The sequence below is a fragment of the Mirounga leonina genome, unplaced genomic scaffold (assembly GCF_011800145.1).
Source record: "Mirounga leonina isolate KUSES-001 unplaced genomic scaffold, KU_Mleo_1.0 Mir_173, whole genome shotgun sequence".
NCBI classification, from domain to species: domain Eukaryota; kingdom Metazoa; phylum Chordata; class Mammalia; order Carnivora; family Phocidae; genus Mirounga; species Mirounga leonina.
Window position 1 is genome coordinate 24,744,946 of NW_023270447.1, and position 21,510 is coordinate 24,766,455.

The 21,510-nt window shown below is 33.8% G+C and overlaps 1 protein-coding gene across 2 annotated transcripts in view; it reads right to left on the bottom strand.

Moving 5' to 3' along the window:
- The window catches only part of PRKACB (protein kinase cAMP-activated catalytic subunit beta), a 120,010-nt gene that overhangs the window by 6,876 nt on the left and 91,624 nt on the right, over positions 1-21,510 (bottom strand). For both annotated transcript variants that reach the window (XM_035018162.1, XM_035018161.1), the window contains exons 4-9: positions 21,084-21,182; positions 19,987-20,069; positions 16,229-16,355; positions 15,220-15,315; positions 12,102-12,224; positions 1,533-1,697 (exon numbers count right to left, since the gene is read on the bottom strand). In XM_035018162.1, coding sequence (XP_034874053.1) covers positions 1,533-1,697; positions 12,102-12,224; positions 15,220-15,315; positions 16,229-16,355; positions 19,987-20,069; positions 21,084-21,182 — 693 coding nt within the window. The remainder of the gene's footprint in view (positions 1-1,532; positions 1,698-12,101; positions 12,225-15,219; positions 15,316-16,228; positions 16,356-19,986; positions 20,070-21,083; positions 21,183-21,510) is intronic.

Sequence of the window (21,510 nt, forward strand, 5' to 3'; positions counted from 1 at the left end):
AGGAATTTTCAAGATTTTGATTCTCTTCTAATTAATATACTGTTATCCCAGTTAAGAGCCCCAAATGCAATATAAGTATTTGGAAAGACGAATAAAACAGGGAGTTATTGTTTAATGGGTACAGAGTTCTAATTTTGCAAGACGAAAGAATTCTGGAGAGGGATGGTGGTGATGGCGACAGAACAGTGTGAATGTGCTTAATGCCACTGAACTGTACACTTACAAATGGCCAGGATAGCAAATTTTGTTTTGTGTATTTTCATACAATAGAACTATAAAAAATCTGAGTTATGTATTCTTTTCCATGAATATTTATAGGAATTCCACAGATCAAATATATATTTTGAAAATTAAAAAAACACCATAAAGCTATATAAAACAGTAAAGTGTACACTATAAGAAGAGACAAAAGGAACTCATAAAAATAAAGTTCAGGAACAGACTGAAATATATAAATATATAATAAATTAGCATTAGTAAAGGTGGAATTTCAAATAAGGGGCCAAATAAGGATTATTCATTCAACAAATGCTGAGAGAATAATTAGCTAATTATGAAGCATCAACAAAAAAGAAGTCAGATAAAAAAGCACTGAAAGAAAATACAGATTCACTAAGTCACCCAAATAGAATTGCTCTTGGCTATACAACACATCCAGCTGAGGTAATGATGCTAAGGGCTGTTTCATGATTTAATGGCTAGGGAGTTTCTGAACCTATCTTATGAGATGCAGAGACTACTGCACTCACATTGTTTTGGTCTTTGCTGCATTATTAAATTCTTTTAATCTTTGTTTTTATAATTTTTTCTAAAAGATATAAACTCGGAAAACTGTGCTATTAATATTCAATTACAGCATTTACATTTTTTTCCTAAGGAAATTCACTCATGCTGCAGAGCAATATGGCAAGTCTCTGAAACATTAGGAGTTATGGTTTTATGAAAAAAAAAAAGATAAAAAATATATTCAAGATGTAAACACTTTATAAATACAAATTATCTTTAACTGGGCATTTAAGAAGCAAAGGAGAGAGAAAGGTAATTCAGCACAGCAAAATCTTTACTTAAATGTCTCAATTTGATAGAAAGGTGAAGTGACAAAGACTGAAAAATATCTGATGAATCTAGCTATTAAACGTTATTAAATCTAGCTTGTGCCAATTCCGGGTGGGAGACTATATTTGTTTATATGTTGTCTTTCTAATGTGGCTTCATACCAGTGTTGAAATGCAAACCTTTGGGACACTGTCTACTGTATAATTACCACGATATTGTAAAGAATAAGAGGCATGGGTAGGAAAAATTTGACACTGAAAACATTTCAGGTTGATGGTCAAAATAGACTATGCTTTCTCTTTTATCAGGGAGAAAACTCATTTTTAAGTTGTGGGCTGGAAAGGTCCCTTAAGTCCTGCATAGGAATAATTCAAAGGTAAAAAAAATTAAAATCATGTGTTAAGCTGAAAATATCTCTGTTATATATAATTTAAATACCAACTTGTAAAAGCTTTTAAATTAAAGAAACGGCTCACCTTCCTCTGGTAAATAGCAATCCAATCTGTGGTGGCAAACCACTTGTGAGTTTTTATATCACTCACGCCATTCTTCAGGTTTCCAAACCGCTTTGTCAAATCCACCTGTAGCAGGTTCCTTAGAAGGTCCTTGAGATCTGAACTGAAGTGCGATGGGAATCGGACCTGTACCAACACACCATGTGGTCAAACATACATTAGCATGGCCTCAACTTCCAACAGGGCAGAGACCTCTGAAGAAAATGCTTTAAAGGGTTAACAGATCCCTTTCAGAACTCTTTGCATTCTTACCGTGGTTCTCTCCAAGTGCCACCATCACCTTCTGACTCCTATTGCGCGTCATGACATTGCCTCAGTTGATCTTCATTTAGGTATGCTGCAATATCTGTGTATGTCTCTTTCCCCCAGACCATGACCTTCTGGAGGGAGGGTACTGTGCCACTTTTGTTTGTTATTCCCAGAATTTATTACATCATTTCAAATAATGTTGTTTGTCCAGTTAACAGTTATTGAGACCTACGATGTACTACACTGCTCTCACACTGGATATATAGCAATGAGCTATGACATACTTGGTGAATATGGTATTAATTCTATTCTAAAGATGGAGAAACTAGGATCCACAGACATTGTATAACTTACCCAATCATTAGACTACAAGGTGACAGAGTTGGGACTAAACATCTAGTCATGATTCCTAGGCTCATGAATTTTGTTCTTTATTACACGGTCTTCAAATATATAGCACTCCTTAATTTATATTCTGACTTTCAAAAAGCTCAACATGATGCGCATTCTCATATTGTCAAAGTATAAGTTAAATCATTAGCAGGCAAAGCTAGACTCTGTGGCAAAGCCAGATTCATAACTATAGTCTTCTAACTGCTACTTATGCTATTTTGTACATAAATGCTTCTCAAAGTGTGTTCCTAGGACCCACTTTCATCAGAATCAACTGGGAGAGTGGAGGGATAAAAATGCTGATTCCTGGGGCTTACTTCAAATGATGGGGGCATTGGGTCTGAAATTCTAAGGTTTTTATCTCCAAGTGATTCTTTCATATGTGCATGAAAACTTGAGAAACACTATTTGCAACTCTATTCACTGCTTTGTGCAGAAGTTTTATTTTTTCTGTTAGTGACAGATGAAAAAAATTTTAATGTAAATAAACTAAAATCATCATACTAGAGGAAAACTAATATTTGTGTCCAACAACCAAAGACTAATTGAAGGTCGAATAGCTAATAACTGAACAGGATTTGGGGTCAACTCATATAAATTAGCAACTAAAAGCCTCATTTTTGCAAAGCCTGTATTATCACAGATTATAAGAGGGGTTATGTTCTAAAAAAAAAAAAAAACATGTGAATTGCCACTATCTTTAGTTTTTAATTCTAAAGGTAAAGTTTTATTTATACAATGGCTTATTAGAAGTTCATCACTGTGCTAAACTTCATGCGCACTGGCTCATAAAACCCAAAATTAACATTAAGGTAAACATGATTTGATCTCCATTTTACAGGTGATGCAATTGAAACACAGATTAAGTTATTTGCCTGAGATTATAGAGCTAATAAGTGGTAGCAGAGCTATAATTCCAAACCAGGTACTCTGACTTCAGAGTATACACTCTTAATTATTCTATACTGTTCTCATGATTCAATAACCTGAAAATAGTTATTGTCAGGACACTTCCAAAAGACTGAAATTTTCATCTTAAAAATATTTGCTGCACACTTCCTCATTTATCCTAGTTGGAGTAGAAACTACAGAATATGCTGTACTCAAAAGGCATACTGTCTAAAAATAACATGATTTATTTATACAGTGGTTATATTCCAACTTTGCTTAGATTCCAAAGAAGTAACTTATTTGAAGTAGAGCTATCTTTGTTTGGAATAGAGTCTGCATGAACTGTTCAATGTAATGTGCCAGTTATTTTCCCCTTCATGATGTTCAGAACAGTAGACAATAATGTACCACATATAAATTATCTTTTGAATTCAGGTAATGTGCAATAGAATGCTTAAAGAATATACACACCTAAATAGAGTAGTTCTTTATTTTGGAATGCAGATAAAGTGTTAGTATTGGATTAGTTAAGGTGTGTGTATATCTTTGTAATCTTAAGAAGAGTGATTCTCAAATGAGGAGTTGTGGTTGGGGGGTTGTGATGGTAGATATCAGAGTCATTTGGAAACCTTATCATATGATAGGCATATCCTCTTCACCTCCACATCACACCCTCTCTTCTTCCCCAGAGATTCTGTTAGGTAGCCCACACTCACATAGTAAGCATGTTAATGAGACTATGTCAGATCCTTTAAGTATACTGAAGGAGAAATAATGGGAATCATTATGAAAGTATTTTTTCTGTTTGTTCTGAAATGTAATCAGAAATGTAGTTTCTTTGTTGATTTGACTTTCCAAAGAGCCATGTTGATTCATCAAACTGAAACTAGCAAAAACCAGAAAATGACTTAAACACAATTATGTTTTAGATGCAAGACTTTTCTTTATGGTACATTAACTTGGAAACACCAAAGATTCTATAATGGGAAGAATGACTAATTTTTCCTTCAAAATTATATTAAGAAGAGTATTATTTCTATTACTATTATTAATTATAACTGCTGTAGAAATTGAAATCAGAATCCTAAAATATTGGAGCAAAGGGAGTTTTAGTTTAATTTAGTCCAAACCTTCATTTTAAGATAAGGAACCCAAGCTCCAGTGAGACTACCAACTCAGTTTCATTGTTGGGAAAATAACTTAATCCTCCTGACTTCTACGTCTTTCTGCCAGTCCATTATTGGGCAAACAATGTGAAAGTAGCTGAAAAAGAGCCAGATAGGGAAAAGAAAAAGTCTAGATCCATTAAACCATTAGATCTGAGAGATAAGATCGCTGGAAACTGGCATTAACATGAAAGAGGTATTTGCACAATATACACTTCCTAGAGTGTTTATTTGGTCTTCTCCCCCTAATTATTTCCTGGTTAGGATTATTTAAAACCTTTAGGGACTAAGTTACTGCTGAATTTCCTTATGATATATTCTTGAGAATAAATCTATTTCTACAGGTATGAGGTATAGACATACAGAACAAGCTTTTGACATACATTGTGTTTCAAAATAGTCTGTGATAATTTAAAAAATACAGATGTTTGGAATACACAGAAGACCAACTGAGTCAGTATCTCTGAGAGTGAGTGTCCACTTCTTGAAAGCTTCATGAAGGCAGAGACCATAACTAATCGCTGTATCCAGCACTGTCCTGACATATAATATGAACTCAATGAATATTAAATGAATGCAATAATTCAAATTTGACAAATAATGGATGCTAGGCACATAGTGCTTGGGACATAGTAGTAAACAAAATAAGACAGAGTCCTACCTTCACAGAGTTTACATTCTAGTGAGGAAGAGAAATGATAGGCAGTAATTTAGCAAAATGTTGTCATCCTCACAAACTCTTGCACTGCAAGGTCTTTGATTTTTACTTTGAAGAAAATGGGGAATCATTGCAAGGTTCTGGAAGGAGTAACAGGATCTAATTTAACATTTTTAAAGAACCAGTCTAGTGATTCAGAAGACATCAATAAGTGGTGGTAAGAAGTGGTTGAATTCTGTGTATATTCTAAAGATAGATAGAGCCAAAATGGTTTTCCTGTGCATTATATACAGAGTGAAGACTCCAGGGTGTCTTGGCCTGAGTAACTGAAAGGATGGTGATGCCATCAACTGAGATGGAAAGAGCAGTGGGAAGAACAGATTTGCTAGGGAAAACAAAAGTCTGTTAGTTTTGGATGGATTTAGTTTAAGATATTTATTAGATACCTGAATGGAGATCTCAGGTAGGAAGTTGGCTACAAGGGTCTGCAACCCAAGAGTCAGGTATGGACTGAAAAAGTGAATTTGGAAATCGTCAGTTGGCATTTAAAGTCATGAAACTGGATGAAGACCACCAATGGAGAAAGTGCAGAGAAGAGAAGAGGACCAAGGCAAGGAGGTTGATAAGGAAAGATTAGTAATGCAGGAATAAAACTAAGATTGTGAAGAGTCACTGAAGCCAAGGGTACAGATAATAAATGAACCACTGAATTAGATTCTGTTTCTGGCTTTGCCACAAACTACCTTTCATCTTTGGGCAATTCTGAATCTTGATTTACCTACATATAGGATAACAGAGTTAAACTAAATAAAACTGAACATTCTTAACCATCTCAAAAATTCTACCAGCCTTTCATTTTCATAGAAAGAATACCTGGGTTTCAGTCCCAACTCCAGTCACATACATGCTCTATGCTTTCAGGCAAACTCTTCCATCTTTCTGAGTCTCAGTTACCTCATCTTTAAAATGATGAAAGTATACTTCATCCCCCCAGGTACAAAAAGAAATTAGGTAATTTTTATGAAACTGACACAAGGCACTAATTCAATACATTTTTAATTTTTTTCAACCTTTCTGTTAGAATATTTTAATGATAAGGTGAATTTTGAATCAAAGAAGGAACTTGGAAGACAGCAATATCTATCACTAGATATCTAGACGACTCAAGACAGTCTGTGCTAGAAAAGTCATTTGGAGAATGCAAGAAGTTCCTTCTTATGCTCTACCTGTTAATTTACAGAAAAGCACTTTCTTCTTTTCTAATGGTACTTAAATTTGGTAGAGTGAAGGAGAAAAAGGAAAACTATGACCTTATTTTAGAATATACCTGATATTTTAAACAACTTCATCAAATTACATTATGTAATATGTTAAACCAATTACAAAATTCACTCTGAATTATGCAAACTTGATAGAATATTGGTTCTGCTTATAAAGTCTTATACATTTGGTTTTAGGAAAGATTAATATTTTCTAAAAATTAAGAGGAAGTTACATCCACAAAGCAAATCAGATCATGTTGTTACCATATCCATACTGGGTGATTTAAATTCACTAACCACTTTACCTTTTTTTTTTAGTTTTAGAAATAAAATAAGACCAAAATCAAATTTGTCTACATTCAATTTAATCACAAAATTACAAAGTTGATCTCTGACTGAAGAAGGGAAAATTTTTACTGCTATTCTTCTGCAAGTGACAGGGAGATGGCTTAACTAGTAACAGTACTTTTTATGCGTTGGGATAAAATTTACTGTCTTAAATGACTCAAAAGAGTTTGCACACAGCCAACAAGCAATAATCTGTTAACTTCTGTCCACAAGCATGTTGGAATAAATTTTTAAAAATTACCTTTCTGCATCTGAAACTAATGATGTACCATATGTTGGCTAATTGAATTTAAATTTAAAAAAAAAAGAAAAAAAATTTACCTTTCTAAATTAGGTACAGTTCTAAGAAATCTATATCCCAGTAACAAATTTATCTAGCAAAAATGAGCATATTTATTAGTAAATTTTTCAAAAGGCATAACAACTTTCATACATTAGGCTTTCTATAGATATGGTGCCAACCTCCACACTGCTTCATAGGACCTGAAGCAACTTTAATCAGCCTGGATCCTATATATAAAAAGAACTAGTACATTTAAAAAATACTTATTAAATATTAGTACTACAACTGTGGGCTCTCTGGTCTGTTCTCTTACCTATGCAGAAAGAGTGGTAGTTACAGAGGACCATTACCCACCCGATCCTCATTCCCTCCACTGCAAAACAAGTTGCCATCATTTGCCCAAAAGACCACTAGAGTAAGGACTGTCTCAAAGAAAGTATTAAGAAGAATTTTGAATGACCACAGCAAAGTGTTAAGAAATGGCCTGGGTTTTAGGCATTGGTAAAGCTGCTTTTGAATTTTATGGAAATGACTACCAAGTTCTCTAAGTTTCTTTAACTATAGCCATAGACAAATAGTAAATGGCATTTAAATTTCCCCAAAAGCATTAACAATGGCATCTTAGAAAAAGTGTAGTGGTATTTCTGCATATGTGTATATTATTTAGGAAATAGAATCTGTGCAGAAAAGAGATAATGTAGCAGGTTTGGGACTGTTACCCTTAAGGAAGGCCTGCTTGCAAGTTTAGCCCTGGACAGGTTATCTGGGAAGTGGCATGGTAACAGTTCCTCACACTGATATGAAACTTTCCCTAAATAATATGAGTGGTTCACTGTACCTAGATTGTTTGTACAAACAATATGGCTTATGCTGAATATCTATTTTGCTCTGTGAGTTTGGGATGCAGGTATGCACTAAGTAGAAGGTGTATATGTGATCCCAATAAAACCCTTGGGCTCTGAGTCTCTAATGAGCTTCCCTGGTAGATAACAATTTGTTGCTGAAAGAATTAAGTTCATCCCTTGTAACTCAACTGGGAGAAGACTCTTGAAAACTTTGCCTAGTTTCCTCAAGAGACTGCCCCATGAGCCTTTCCCTTTGCTGATTTTACTTTATATCTTTTTGTTATAAGGTACCTTATAATGAAGGTACTTATTACAATAGAAGATATTAATTTCTTGAGTATTACTATATGCTGAAGTTTGTGAGTCTTCCTAGTGAATCACCTAACCTGGGATTGGTTCTAGGGACCCATGACAAAAAAAGGAATAGCCAGTTAACCGCTAATCAATTACCCTTCATGTGAATGTGAATTTCCCTTGAGGAATAAATGAACTGCCTCTTTGATCATTCTATATATATGTATGTTTACAACTTTATATTTTGTATAGTGTCTCCTTGTACATTTTTGGTGCTCACTAAAAATGGAATGATATTTACTTTATATCTATAATGAAGCTCAGAATTTTTTTAATTATATAAGTCAAGGACTATAAAGTTATGGTTTCCACAACAGCTGTTACTTGACTGCCTTATTTGCAAGTATCATTTTTGAACACAATATCAACTTTTATAATTCCAAGAGTAATGCAACCAGATAGAGTTGCTGTAGAAACCATAACTGATACTTGTCATGGAGTATATGGCACTGAAGTATGAAATTTAGACTATATACAGAAACTCAGCATATATATTGCTAGGATATGGCAAATATAATGCGAAAATTGTAAGACTTTTCTGTCAACTATGCATTTCTAAACCTGAACCTTGATATTGCATGAATAATTTGACATTTAAAATACCACCTCCTCCTTTTTTAAAGGCAAAATATGTGTAGGAGAGAATCTAACAAGCTGATTGATCATCTTTCTGTGCATTTAAAAATACCAACCTCAGTTAAAATATTGTAATAGAGAAAGTACTTAATCTAATTTTCAAATGTATGTATTTCAGTGAATTAATCACTTCATTAAATACATTTTATTTTAACTTTGATGTTACTGACACCTATAATCTTTGTAACATGGTTTCAGAATGGAAAAATGTAATCAATATAAAATGTTGCATAAAATAACACACTTTTAAAAAATCAGAAAAAATAATTCTCATTGAAACATTGGTATTTAAATGATGTATCATTCAAACCATTAAAGATTTTAAATAGAAATACAGGATTTGTAAGACCATAATTTGATTTTTAATGACTCGAGTAATTAAAAAATTTAAATATTAGTCTCCAATTTGACTTTTATTTACTAGCTAGAGAGATAATAATACTTTTGTAAGGTAGACAGAGATACATCCTAGTTTGGATTTGAGTGTTGAAACAGATGGTTTTATTGGGAATGGTGCATATGACTTTATGTTCACATAAAACAGATCTTAGAGATCACTTAATGGCAATATTCTGCTTTCATGAGTTCTACTTTAGCAGCAAAAGGGAAAAGGGATGAAAATAACTTTATATCCAATATGGGAAGAGATAATCTGGCACCCTTAGTTAAAAACAATAGTACACCAAACATCCGCTCCTATTTTTAAATAAGTGAAGAAAAATATCTGTGATAAGATAAAATTTTATGTTGCTAAGGTGTTGTTAAGGTGACTCAGATTTAAACAGTTATGATTTTAGACTATATGCAGATTTAAATATTAAGTTAATATTGTATCCTATTAAAGTTTGATGTGAAATGAAAACATATTCATAAGCAGTTAAAAAATTTTTTAGACAATGTAATGATTGGCCAATGAAGGCCAATTCATACAAATGAAGATACATTCATTTTAAATAAAGCAATTTTTCTAAGTGAAATTTAGTTATGATGGCATCCTTGTCAGACAGTTTTATTCCTTTTGTAAAGTTAAGGATAAATAAAAGCAATGTAGTAAAGATTCAGGAACTTTGTAATGATCTATAATTAAATTATTTGGAACTATTAGTGTAATTTCTGCATTCTTAATTTTGGCTGTCTTTTCCCAAGTAAATCTACTTCTGATAATGCGTAATTTATGAATTAGGCACAGTAAGAGACTAACAACAATGAACCACTGTAACACTATGCTGCTGTAATAAAAGTTACATGGGTCTGTCCCTCTATCAAACGATCTTATTGTATGTCTCTCACCCTCTTGTGATGACGTGACATGATACCAGGCCTACGTGAGGACAGGAAGTGAGGTGAATGACGTTGGTGTGTGACGTAGTGGGAGGCTAATACTGACCTTCTGATGATACCTCAGAAGGACGATCACCTGCTCTGGACCGTAGTTGACTGCAGGCCACTGGAACTGCAGATAAGGGTGGACTACTGTATGCTTCTCTCATTCAGTGATTTTAAAGTATTTTAGTTCTCTCAACATTCTTCATATCATCTTTGGTTCTTATTCTTTCTTGGGATTTTACATAATTACTTTTCAAATTCTTAAAAAATAAATACCTGGCTTGTCTACTAATTTTTCTTGATATTTATCTCAAAAGTTCTTTTACAGGGACTTTAATATTCTCCTGGGTGAAAACAATTAACAAGGGTAAGAAACCTGAGGCCTAGAGATCTACAAATGTAACAAGGACAGCAGTGATACCTTTTTTTTTTTTTACTAAATTTATTTATTTTTATTTATTTTTAATTTCATTATGTTAATCACCATACATTACATCATTAGTTTTTGATGTAGTGTTCCATGATTCATTGTTTGCGTATAACACCCAGTGCTCCATTCAGTACATGCCCTCTTTAATACCCATCACCAGGCTAACCCATCCCCCTACCCCCTTCCCCTCTAGAACCCTCAGTTTGTTCCTCAGAATCCATAGTCTCTCATGGTTCGTCTCCCACACCGATTTATCCCCCTTCATTTCTCCCTTCCTACTATCTTCTTTTTTTTTTTTTTAACATATAATGTATTATTTGTTTCAGAGATACAGGTCTGTGATTCATCAGTCTTACACAATTCACAGCACTCACCATAGCACATACCCTCCCCAATATCTATCACCCAGCCACCCCATCCCTCCCACCCCCACCACTCCAGCAACCTTCAGTTTGTTTCCTGAGATTAAGAATTCCTCATATCAGTGAGATCATATGATACATGTCTTTCTCTGATTGACTTATTTCGCTCAGCATAATACCTTCCAGTTCCATCCATGTCGTTGCAAATGGCAAGAGTTCATTCCTTTTGATGGCTGCATAATATTCCATTGTGTATATATACCACATCTTTTTTATCCGTTCATCTGTTGATGGGCATCTTGGCTCTTTCCATAGTTTCGCTATTGTGGACATTGCTGCTATAAACATCGGGGTGCACGTACCCCTTCGGATCACTACATTTGTATCTTTGGGGTAAATACCCAGTAGTGCAATTGCTGGGTCATAGGGCAGCTCTATTTTCAACTTTTTGAGGAACCTCCATACTGTTTTCCAGAGTGGCCGCACCAGCTTGCATTCCCACCAACAGTGTAGGAGGGCTCCCCTTTCTCCGCATCCCTGCCAACATCTGTCGTTTCCTGACCTGTTAATTTTAGCCATTCTGACTGGTGTGAGGTGGTATCTCATTGAGGTTTTGATTTGGATTTCCCTGACAGCAGTGATACTTAATTACTTAACTATTCTATTCTGCCTTTCTGTATTACCTTAGTGTAAATCTTTCAACAGCTTGCTTAGTTATCTGTAAGAAGTATTTATTTTTTATTTTTGACATTGCTGAAGTATAAGTTCTTTAGTTAGTCCCCTAATTTGTGAATACTGCCATAAAATAAAACTTTCCCCATAAAATGAAGTAAAGGATAACTGAAAATCTTGTGATCCCTGTAGACTACATCTGCACTGTGAGATATGGAACAATACTGTGTTGATATGTGGATTCTAGGTGGCTGGATAGGACTCATTCTATTGGTGTCTTGTTCTTATAGTCCAGCTATGCAGCATCCATGATTTAAATTTGGATCTCGGTAAAAAAGATAAATTACTACATTAGGAACATTCAGGGAACCTTCTGAATAGGTGATATTATAAATTTTAAGTTCACGGATCAGAAGGTCAGCTTTCACACGAGTGTGAATCTGGCTGAGATACAAAGAAATAAGAAACTTCAATGATTTAATATTTATTTTGTTATCTTAAATGAACACTAGATACAAAGGTAGCAACTATGGATATTTTTGTATTTTTCCCAACTTAGGGTAATATTCTCATGACATTAAATGGTGTCAATCTACAAAGCTTACTCATTATAGAAATTATGAATGACAGAGGAATAATAAAATGTATTACTTACCTTTCCAGAAACAATCTTTTCATAAATCTGAATTGGTTGGTCTGCAAAGAATGGGGGGTAGCCCGCTGCCATTTCATAGATTAACACGCCTAATGCCCACCAATCCACTGCCTTATTGTAGCCCTAAGATAAACAGCAGAAAATATCATTTATTACTTAATCTACTCAGAAGAGAATGAAGTCACAGATGATTTCAAAATGATCTACAAGCATATGAAATTTGTTAAAGAGCAGTTGCTGAGCAGCTAGGTATTCAGGATAGAATAAAAAATGAACAAAATATATCAGGTCACATTTTATCAAATAAAAGGAAATGACGTACATGAAAGTACACTACAACCCAAATGTACAATCCTAAGGTTATTTTTAATTGTTTTTTACTCTCATACTAAACTTGCCAAAATTAAGAACTAGCAGTGTTTATAAGAAAATAAAATATTAACATGTTTATATAAAGTTTGTTATCAATTATGATCAATGTCAGTTGGCACAAAAGATGATGGGGAAAAAAACCCAACTCAATCATGGAGAGAAGAATTGAGTTCTTGCCACATCTTTTGTTCTGCCCTCAAATTACCCTCACCACTCCCCATACTCCAAATTTCTTTTTTAATTTTAGCTTTACAAACTATTTAATTTTCAAATTATTAGGTAAAATATACTATAATATAGAGATTTTTTTTCTTTATGTGTTTTTAAAGGGAGACTAGCATAAAAAGAATAGCACTTTGTTTCACTAATAGAAATGGGCATCAACTTTGCTTTAACTCTTTTAATTCAACTCACGATTAATGTCATTCATTACAGTATTTTTACTATAATGAAGGCATGTGATGTTGAGCCAGAACCTTTTATTAAACTTTGATTTCTATTTTTGAGATTGTTGTGTTAATGTTTATAAAAACTATACCAGATTTTAATACCCTAGGTATAGAGAATTAAATCAGTAAGAAAAACTAAATTACAACAGATAAATGGGCAAAGGACATGAACTAATAATTCAGATACACACATACCTAAAACCCACCAAATGTCTATAAAGCATTAAAAAAATCTAATAACCAAAGATGAGACTTAAAATTATAAAATATCACTTACTGCCTATTAGTAATGATTTTAAAAATAAGAATATCTAATGCTAGACAGTGTGACTAAACAGTCACTCTCACACTGCTAGAAAGAGTGTAAAATGTTACAATCTTTTTGAAAAGCACTCTGGCAATATTTATGGAGAAACTTAAAAATGTTCATACCCTTCGTCCCAGTAATTCTACTTCTGGGAATCTGCCCTGGAAAAATAATTTGAAATGCAGAAAAAGCTTTACGCACAAAATGTTTATGTTTATTACAGTTATTTATAATAGCAAAAAAAGAAAAAGAAAAAGGAATGTCCTGAACATTTGGCAATAGAAGAATGGCAAAATACTTTTTGATATATTTGCAAACAAGCCATTAGAATGATGTTTGCATGCTTGTTATCATTCAAGTGTAAAAAGCTGAGTACAAACTATACATTCACTATATCTCAACTATGATAACATGCACGGAAAAATATATTGAAATATTTTTTTTTTTAAAAAGGCTGTCTCTGGATGGTGAGATGATAGGTTTTTTGGTTGTTTCTTTTTATTTCTCTGCCTTTTCCAAATTTTGTGCAATGAACATCTATTACTTTTACAATATATACACATTTTTTAAAGTTTTGGTGCTTATTCTGTCATCACATTGTTAAGTGTTCTCACAGAAAAAAATGTGTTAACAGCAATGATACTTAGATTACAAAAGACTGAAAAGTTATAGATGATTTAAATTATAGATAACGAGAGGAAAGTTGAATGAGGTAATTTATTTTATTCTTATATTTCTATAGGTTAGCCAAATTTCAATTATTCAAGGGGTGGTTTTCCAGTTTGTAAATATCAAGGCATGTGTGCTATCCATTTTTCTTTCCTTGTCACTATTTGTGTTCAGTCATTGTTAATTTCTCCTTTCTAGCTTTCCCCACATAGGGATGGCAGTGGGAAGGAAAACAACTGAAAACATCCTTTTAGATATGATACAAATTTCTCTCACCACATTTTCACTGCTTTGAAAACTTATCTTCAAAAAGACTATATTCAATTGCTATAATATTCCTGTTTTAAACTAAAAAGAAATTTGCATACATTTCTTTCATTTAATTGGTAAAGTTGGAACAGAAGAATTGAGAACTAGTACATATCATTTTTACATTTGCCTTGTGGGATAACACACACAAAGGTTTCCCGCCTTCCTGTTACTGGGAATAATTATGAAAAGGCTATGATTTTGCTTTTAAAACATGGACTTTCTCCTTTTCTTTTTACTACATCTATATGAGATGATGTATGTTAATTAAACATATGGTGGTAATCTATTCCACAATCTATGTAAATCAAACCATCATGCGGTATTGTATGCCTTAAACTTATACAGTGATATATGGCAGTTATTCTCAGTAAAACTGGAAGAAAAAAATATGGATCTGGAGGTTAGATTTATTCACATTATTTTTTTGAAGTATAGTTGACATACAATATTACTTGCAGGTGGACAATAGAGTGATTCAACATTTTATTTTATTTATTTATTTTTCTTAAAGATTTTATTTATTTATTTGACAGAGAGAGACACAGCAAGAGAGGGAACACAAGCAGGGGGGAGTGGGAGAGGGAAAAGCAGGCTCCCCGCCAAACAGGGAGCCCGATGTGGGGCTCGATCCCGGAACCTGAGACGAAGGCAGATGCTTAACGACTGAGCCACCCAGGCGCCCCTGATTCAACATTTTATATGTATTATGAAATGGTCACCACGATAAATCTAGTTATCATGTGCCACAATACAAAGGTATCACAATATTATTGACTATATTTCCTATGTTCTACCATACTATTTCTCTTAGATCCAGAGTTAAAATTGAGAGGTTACTGGATTAGTGGTAGACTGTAAGTAATTATTATTTTAGTAATCAAACAGACATAAATTCGTAATTTAGATTAGGTAAAAGTGTAATATTAGATCAGTAAACTATTTTTGTAAAAGTCCACAGTGATGCATGCCTTATATTTTTACTTCTTACATAATGGCATTATAAATATACCTTGCTGAGGATTATCTCTGGAGCCAAATATTCTGGAGTACCACATAATGTCCAAGTTCTGCCTTTAACTCTTTTGGCAAACCCAAAGTCTGTAACCTATAAAAAACAAACAAACAAACTTGTGAACATTCATTAGTTCACAATAAACGTATTTATCATACCTAAATTGAAAGTTAAAAATCAGGGTTAAATTAAAACCGTGAAAAAAAATTAAGTCAATATAATTGAGATTAATCCATGCCGGCCACTATTAGTGAATGAAGGTTCACTCTGGAGAACTTTCCCTGACTCAAAGAAATAAACATCAAAAAAGGTAACAGTAAATAGTTTTAAGAAAAATGAAGCAGTGCCAGAAGTAGTCCTTGAGTCTAGCATATGCTCTGCCATGAATTATGTCATCAGAAGTGCAAAAGTATCAACAGGAGAACCTACTGATAACTGTAAATAGGTATGCTCTCACTCTACTGATAAAAGCAGCAGAAAGAAAACACCTCCACTCGTTGAGTACTGGTAGCCAGGGCGCTTTGGCAGCTGCACTGTGGTGTTAAGGGGTAATAGGCTCTAGAGACAGAATGGGTTCAAATTCTGACTCTACTGCCTGTGTGACCTGCTTGCCTTAATGTCGTCAGCCTTAAAATGAGGATAACAGCAGGACTTACACGTTATAAGGTTATCAGGGCTAAAAAAGATGATACATGTAAAACACTTGGAATAATGCCTGGCACCAAATGAGAGCTCACAAATTTAGCTATTCTATATATTTCTGTATGTAGGATCCTGTGTTCCGTCCACAACTATAGACCATGGGAGGTATAAACAGGTTCTATTCTTGATGGGATTTTAGGTCTCTGTAATAGTGGCAGAACTATGAGCTCAATTTAAGCTATTAGGAAGAAGTAATTGTCTCGCTCAAAGAAAAAAAATCCAGTATTGATAGTTGAGGTTAAAGACATACAACTTTTACCTAGTATTTTCTCAAATACATTATATAAATGTGTTCAAGTCATACCTGGATATACCCTTGATGGTCAATTAAGAGATTTTCAGGTTTTAGATCTCTGTAGATGAGGTCTAGTGAATGGAGGTACTCGAATGTTAGCACTATCTGAGCTGCATAGAACCGTGCATGGGGTTCACTACAAAGAAAAAAACATGGATTTTTCTATAAAATGGGTTCACACATGGTAATTAATAGATTATGTAAAAAACTTAATATGGGGTAGAGATATTTTGGAAGCAAAAAATTTTCTTTTGAACATATATAAAGAATCTTGTTAGTTTCCGAGTATCTACTAAACCTCTGAATTATCTTCAAATAATACTGTTTGGTATACTTAGGAAGCAGCACATACTGAAGAAAAACATAACTCTAAAATAGTCATCTTATTTTAAATTATTATTTGCCATATTAGAAGATACTGATGTCTTTATAATTATGTCTGACCTTGAGAATGACTGAAGAGCAAATGTGTCAATTACATTGTCTATCAGGCCACTGTTACTTTTGATACGCTCTGTCTGCCTTTCTCACAAATTTAAGTGCTTAAAGAATTTCACTACACAGAAGTTGTTTAACTGCATTAATCTGAAGACTAATGTCATTTCACCCAGACTATTCCTATTATAAAAATGATATAGTCTCATTAAAAAATTAATCATAAAATATTGATGAAGAGTAAAGAGCACCCATAATCCTATCCAGAAACCGTAGATACAATCCCAGTGTCTGAATTTCCAAATCTTCTATGCATGTTTACACAGATATATAAACATAGATGTAAACAGTATGTGTAAACATGTCCAGTTCTTGTATGCACAAATCAGATCAATTGATAGATCAGTGTAATGTTGATGCCACATTCTGAGTATTACTCCAAAGGATGTACTGATTTTCTAATTTGAGTTTCTATTTCATCTTCTAGCATACACAATGAATTCTGCTAATTGGCCTGATAAACTGCAATGACTTTCAGATTTATGTCCTCAGTGAATAACATGAACTATGAATAGAATTTCCCTCAAGATGGCTGGCATTAATTTGATCTCATAGCACCAGAAATAGAATTTCCAAAAAAGATTATATATGCTGCTCCTTTTACTTGTCACTGTATTTCCTAGGTTCTAGCCTGATACATATCAGATGCTAAGAAAATATTTGTTGAGTAAATGAGTATGTAAAGAAAAATACTTTTAGGGGAAAATATTTTATAATACCTTTAGAGTTTTAGCCCCACCTCAAGACTGTAAAATCTGTATCATACATTGTATGACAGGAATGGGGGAGGGACATTTTAAAGGGAAATTGGAAGAATCATCCTTGTCATTGAAATATCCCTAACTTTGGAAGTATTTGACTTGGAACGTCCCCTCCAATTTTCCATGCATCTGTAAATACAAGAGGCACATAGCATCTTATACTTATAAATAAATACAAATTTATCAGAACAAATATAAGATGCATTAAGCATTTTATATTTATTTCCACACACTGACATGTGAGTGGAGGAATATGAACATTACATAGATCTGTAATCAAATTGTTGAAAGAGGAAAGCAAAATATTCTGTAGGAAGACTTAATGCTGAAACAGCTTTAAATCTAGACAGTTGCTGTTTAAGTAGAGACTCATAGTGACTGCCCTGATTCTGGTTAAAGCCATGCTCAACAATAACTCAGTATTCTTGTTTCCTCAAAGTTTCTAAAATAGGAGTTAGCAACCTCTCAAGTGTACATGTAGTACGAGTGAAAGATTAGAAAAGACAGTGTCTCAGTGTGAATTATTGCAATCAACTTGCTTTTCCTCCTAGTACCAAGTCAAGTATTAAAGAAATACCAGTGTGGGGAGTTGCAAAGGAAAGGAATTAGTTATTACAGAAAATGGACAAAATAGTTTTTGAAGCCAGGTTTAGGTGTAGTGTTTCAGTGTAAAACTGAATTATCATAGGGCAATCTGAGGATTCTGGGCCTGTGTGGATAAGAGTAGTAGGAAAGAGGACAACAGGAGGTGAAAGGAATCATTAAAAATAAACAGAAGTTGCTCTGCATTAGCACAGTGCCTGATACATATTAGGTGCCTTATCATATTAGGTCAATAAATGAATTTTGGCTTAGGCCTCAGGTAACTAAAATAACTCTAATGTTGGCCCATAATTGAATATGATCTTGTGATAATCTGAGTCTATCATCATCTTTTTTCCGAGTCGGATTACGATCATCAGCCCAGTTTGAACTCTGACACGTGCTTTCATCATGCCAACACATAATGTGCTAAATGAAGCTGGACCTGCTCTGGGTTTCAGCTTCATTCTATTAGTGATTACTAATAAACAGTAGTAGCTTACAAACTATTACACACAGGTAAGGTTAACAGAATCTATTTTTAAAACTGTGTAGCCTTGTAAGTAATAACCTAATGTAAGGTAGAAACTCTTTATTTATTTTAAAGATTTTATTTCTTTATTTGAGAGAGAGACAGCAAAAGCAGGGGGAAGCAGCAGGCAGAGGGAGAGGGAGAAGGAGATTCCCCGCTGAGCAGGGAGCCTGATGTGGGGCTCGATCTCAGGACTCTGAGATCATGACCTTAGCTGAAGGCAGATGCTTAACCGATTGAGCCACCCAGGCGCCCCAAACTCTTTAAATTACATATATATTTTTAAAACTCAACATAGCAACAACTTTAAGGAGAATTAAATTTGTTTGAAACAAACTTTCATAATCTCATCACTATGGTACTGTTATTATCTTTTCTTTTTTTTTTTTTTTAAGATTTTATTTATTTATTCGAGAGAGAGAGAATGAGAGATAGAGAGCATGAGAGGGAGGAGGGTCAGAGGGAGAAGCAGACCCCCTGCCAAGCAGGGAGCCCGATGCGGGACTCGATCCCGGGACTCCAGGATCATGACCTGAGCCGAAGGCAGTCGCCTAACCAACTGAGCCACCCAGGCGCCCCTGTTATTATCTTTTCTATGTACTCCCTTTCTTATCTTCTCATCTTTACACAAACCTCTTCCCCAGAGTTGTATTATTAATACTTGTTCAATTAATATTAGTATGTTTAAATTAAATTTTTGCATCTTCTGAAAATTCTTTAAATAATGGACCTTCATAATACCTACCAATGGTAGAATATTTACAATGGTAATTGGTGCTTTCATTTTATTTTTATTTATTTTTAAGATTTTTAAAATTTATTTGACAGAAAGTACGCATGAGCGGGGGGTGGGGGAGCAGAAAGAAGGAGAGGGAGAAGCAGACTCCCTGCTGAGCAGGGAGCCCGATACAGGGCTTGATCCCAGGACCCTGAGATCATGACCTGAGCCGAAGGCAGTTGCTTAACCAACTGAGCCACCCAGGCACCCCTTTCATTTGATTTTTAAAACTTAGTATGGTGTGGGGGCGCCTGGGTGGCTCAGTCGTTAAGCGTCTGCCTTCGGCTCAGGTCATGATCCCAGAGTCCTGGGATGGAGCCCCGCATCGGGCTCCCTGCTCGGGGGGAAACCTGCTTCTCCCTCTCCCACTCCCCCTGCTTGTGTTCCCTCTCTTGCTGTCTCTCTCTGTCAAATAAATAAATAAAATCTTTAAAAAAAAAAACAAAAAAAACTTAGTATGGTGTGGCCTCTTATTAATGTTTCTACATAATTTCTTCATATAGCTAACATATTACTAAATTAAATGAAATAAATTTTTAGCATTGACAATAACTTAAAAATTTGGTTTTAAACAAACACACAGCATATAAAGATTTGAGGAGGATAAAATATTAGTTACCTGAACCTTCCAATTCTTCTTAGATGTGAAAACATTTCACCCCCAGGGACATATTCCATAACCATGTATAAATTAGAATTATCCTATGAATAAAGAAGAATAAATCAAAATTATGAAACCTAGCTTATTTCAAGAAAATATTTTAAGATAACACCATGTTAAATTAGAAAAAGACAAATTTAAAAATCCACCCGAGAGATTACTAACATTGGGAAAGAGAGAATAAATGGAAGAGGCTCTAATTTTTCTACAATGAGGAATTCATTTTTTTTTCCTCCTAGTTTTCTTGCCACAAATTAGTCTGGGATTTTTGCTGTTCCTGTCCTTGCAGGGAACACTAACTTTTGAACAATTAGACACTGAGGCAATGACTTAATGCTATAGTGTATGCAAAGGAGTAACAGTTAAAATAACAATTTGAAAAAGTAAGAATGTTAACATTTTATGTATTAAATTAGGTCAGAGAGATTAATGATTTTTAACATCATCCTAAATACACAGATGTTCATCTGATTTAAAGAATAAAGGAAGAAAAGGAAAAAGGTTAAAATGGTTCATATGAATCAATATTGCAGAGACGCCAAGAATCATTCTAAAGAGCTGAGACGCTGCCAACTTCAAGAATAAATCTTGTGTAATTTTATGAGACACTTGAATGGAAGGCCAAAGACTGTTCTGCCTTATATAAATGGAAAGACTAGAACAAATTAACATGGAAAAGAAGATGGTAAGATTGTATCAGAAAAGGTTTAAAAGGGAGGGTATGTGGGCACATTCATTTGCATGAGTTTAAGAACTGCTTAATAAGATATTTCTATGGATTTTGATAAATTGAAAATATTTGAATTTGTAATACCATCTCATGAAAAATTACACATTACCTTTAAAAATTTCCCTATGGAGAACCAAAACCTTGTCAAATGTTAACCTAAGTTTGTAAGCACAGTAAGATTTAATTACATAACATCTAAATATATTACTTTTTTGTTTATTCATATTCTCCAGGTTTATCATCTGGCTTAGAATTCTATCATAGTTTCATATTTTTAAAAATATATGAGGGTAAAAATATTTTATTTGAATTCTGTAAATTCTACCTTAAAAGAGTACTCCAGTCGAACAAGAAAAGGAAAATTCACCGCCTGTAATATTCTTTTCTCATTCAAGGTGTGCTCTATTTGCTTCAGTTTAACAACCTGTGATTAAGAGATAAATATATTTAATGTACTTGAACAGAATTTAAAATTTACTATAATTTTAAAAGAAAAAACTTAAAATGCTTCTCATGTAATAATGAGCTTGGATAAGCAAAATCACTAAGTTGGATAAGGTGATATTAACTACCAACTAGGTTTATCAGATTCAAATGAAAAACCTAACAACAGATTAAAATTTGGTCTAAAGAAGGTCAACTATGATTTTCAGTCAAGAAGCAAAAGCTAAGAAGAAATAGACTCCTAATACATTACTTAAAAAATTAGTATGTGAAAATGCTTAGCTCCTAATGACCTATAGTCAGTACAC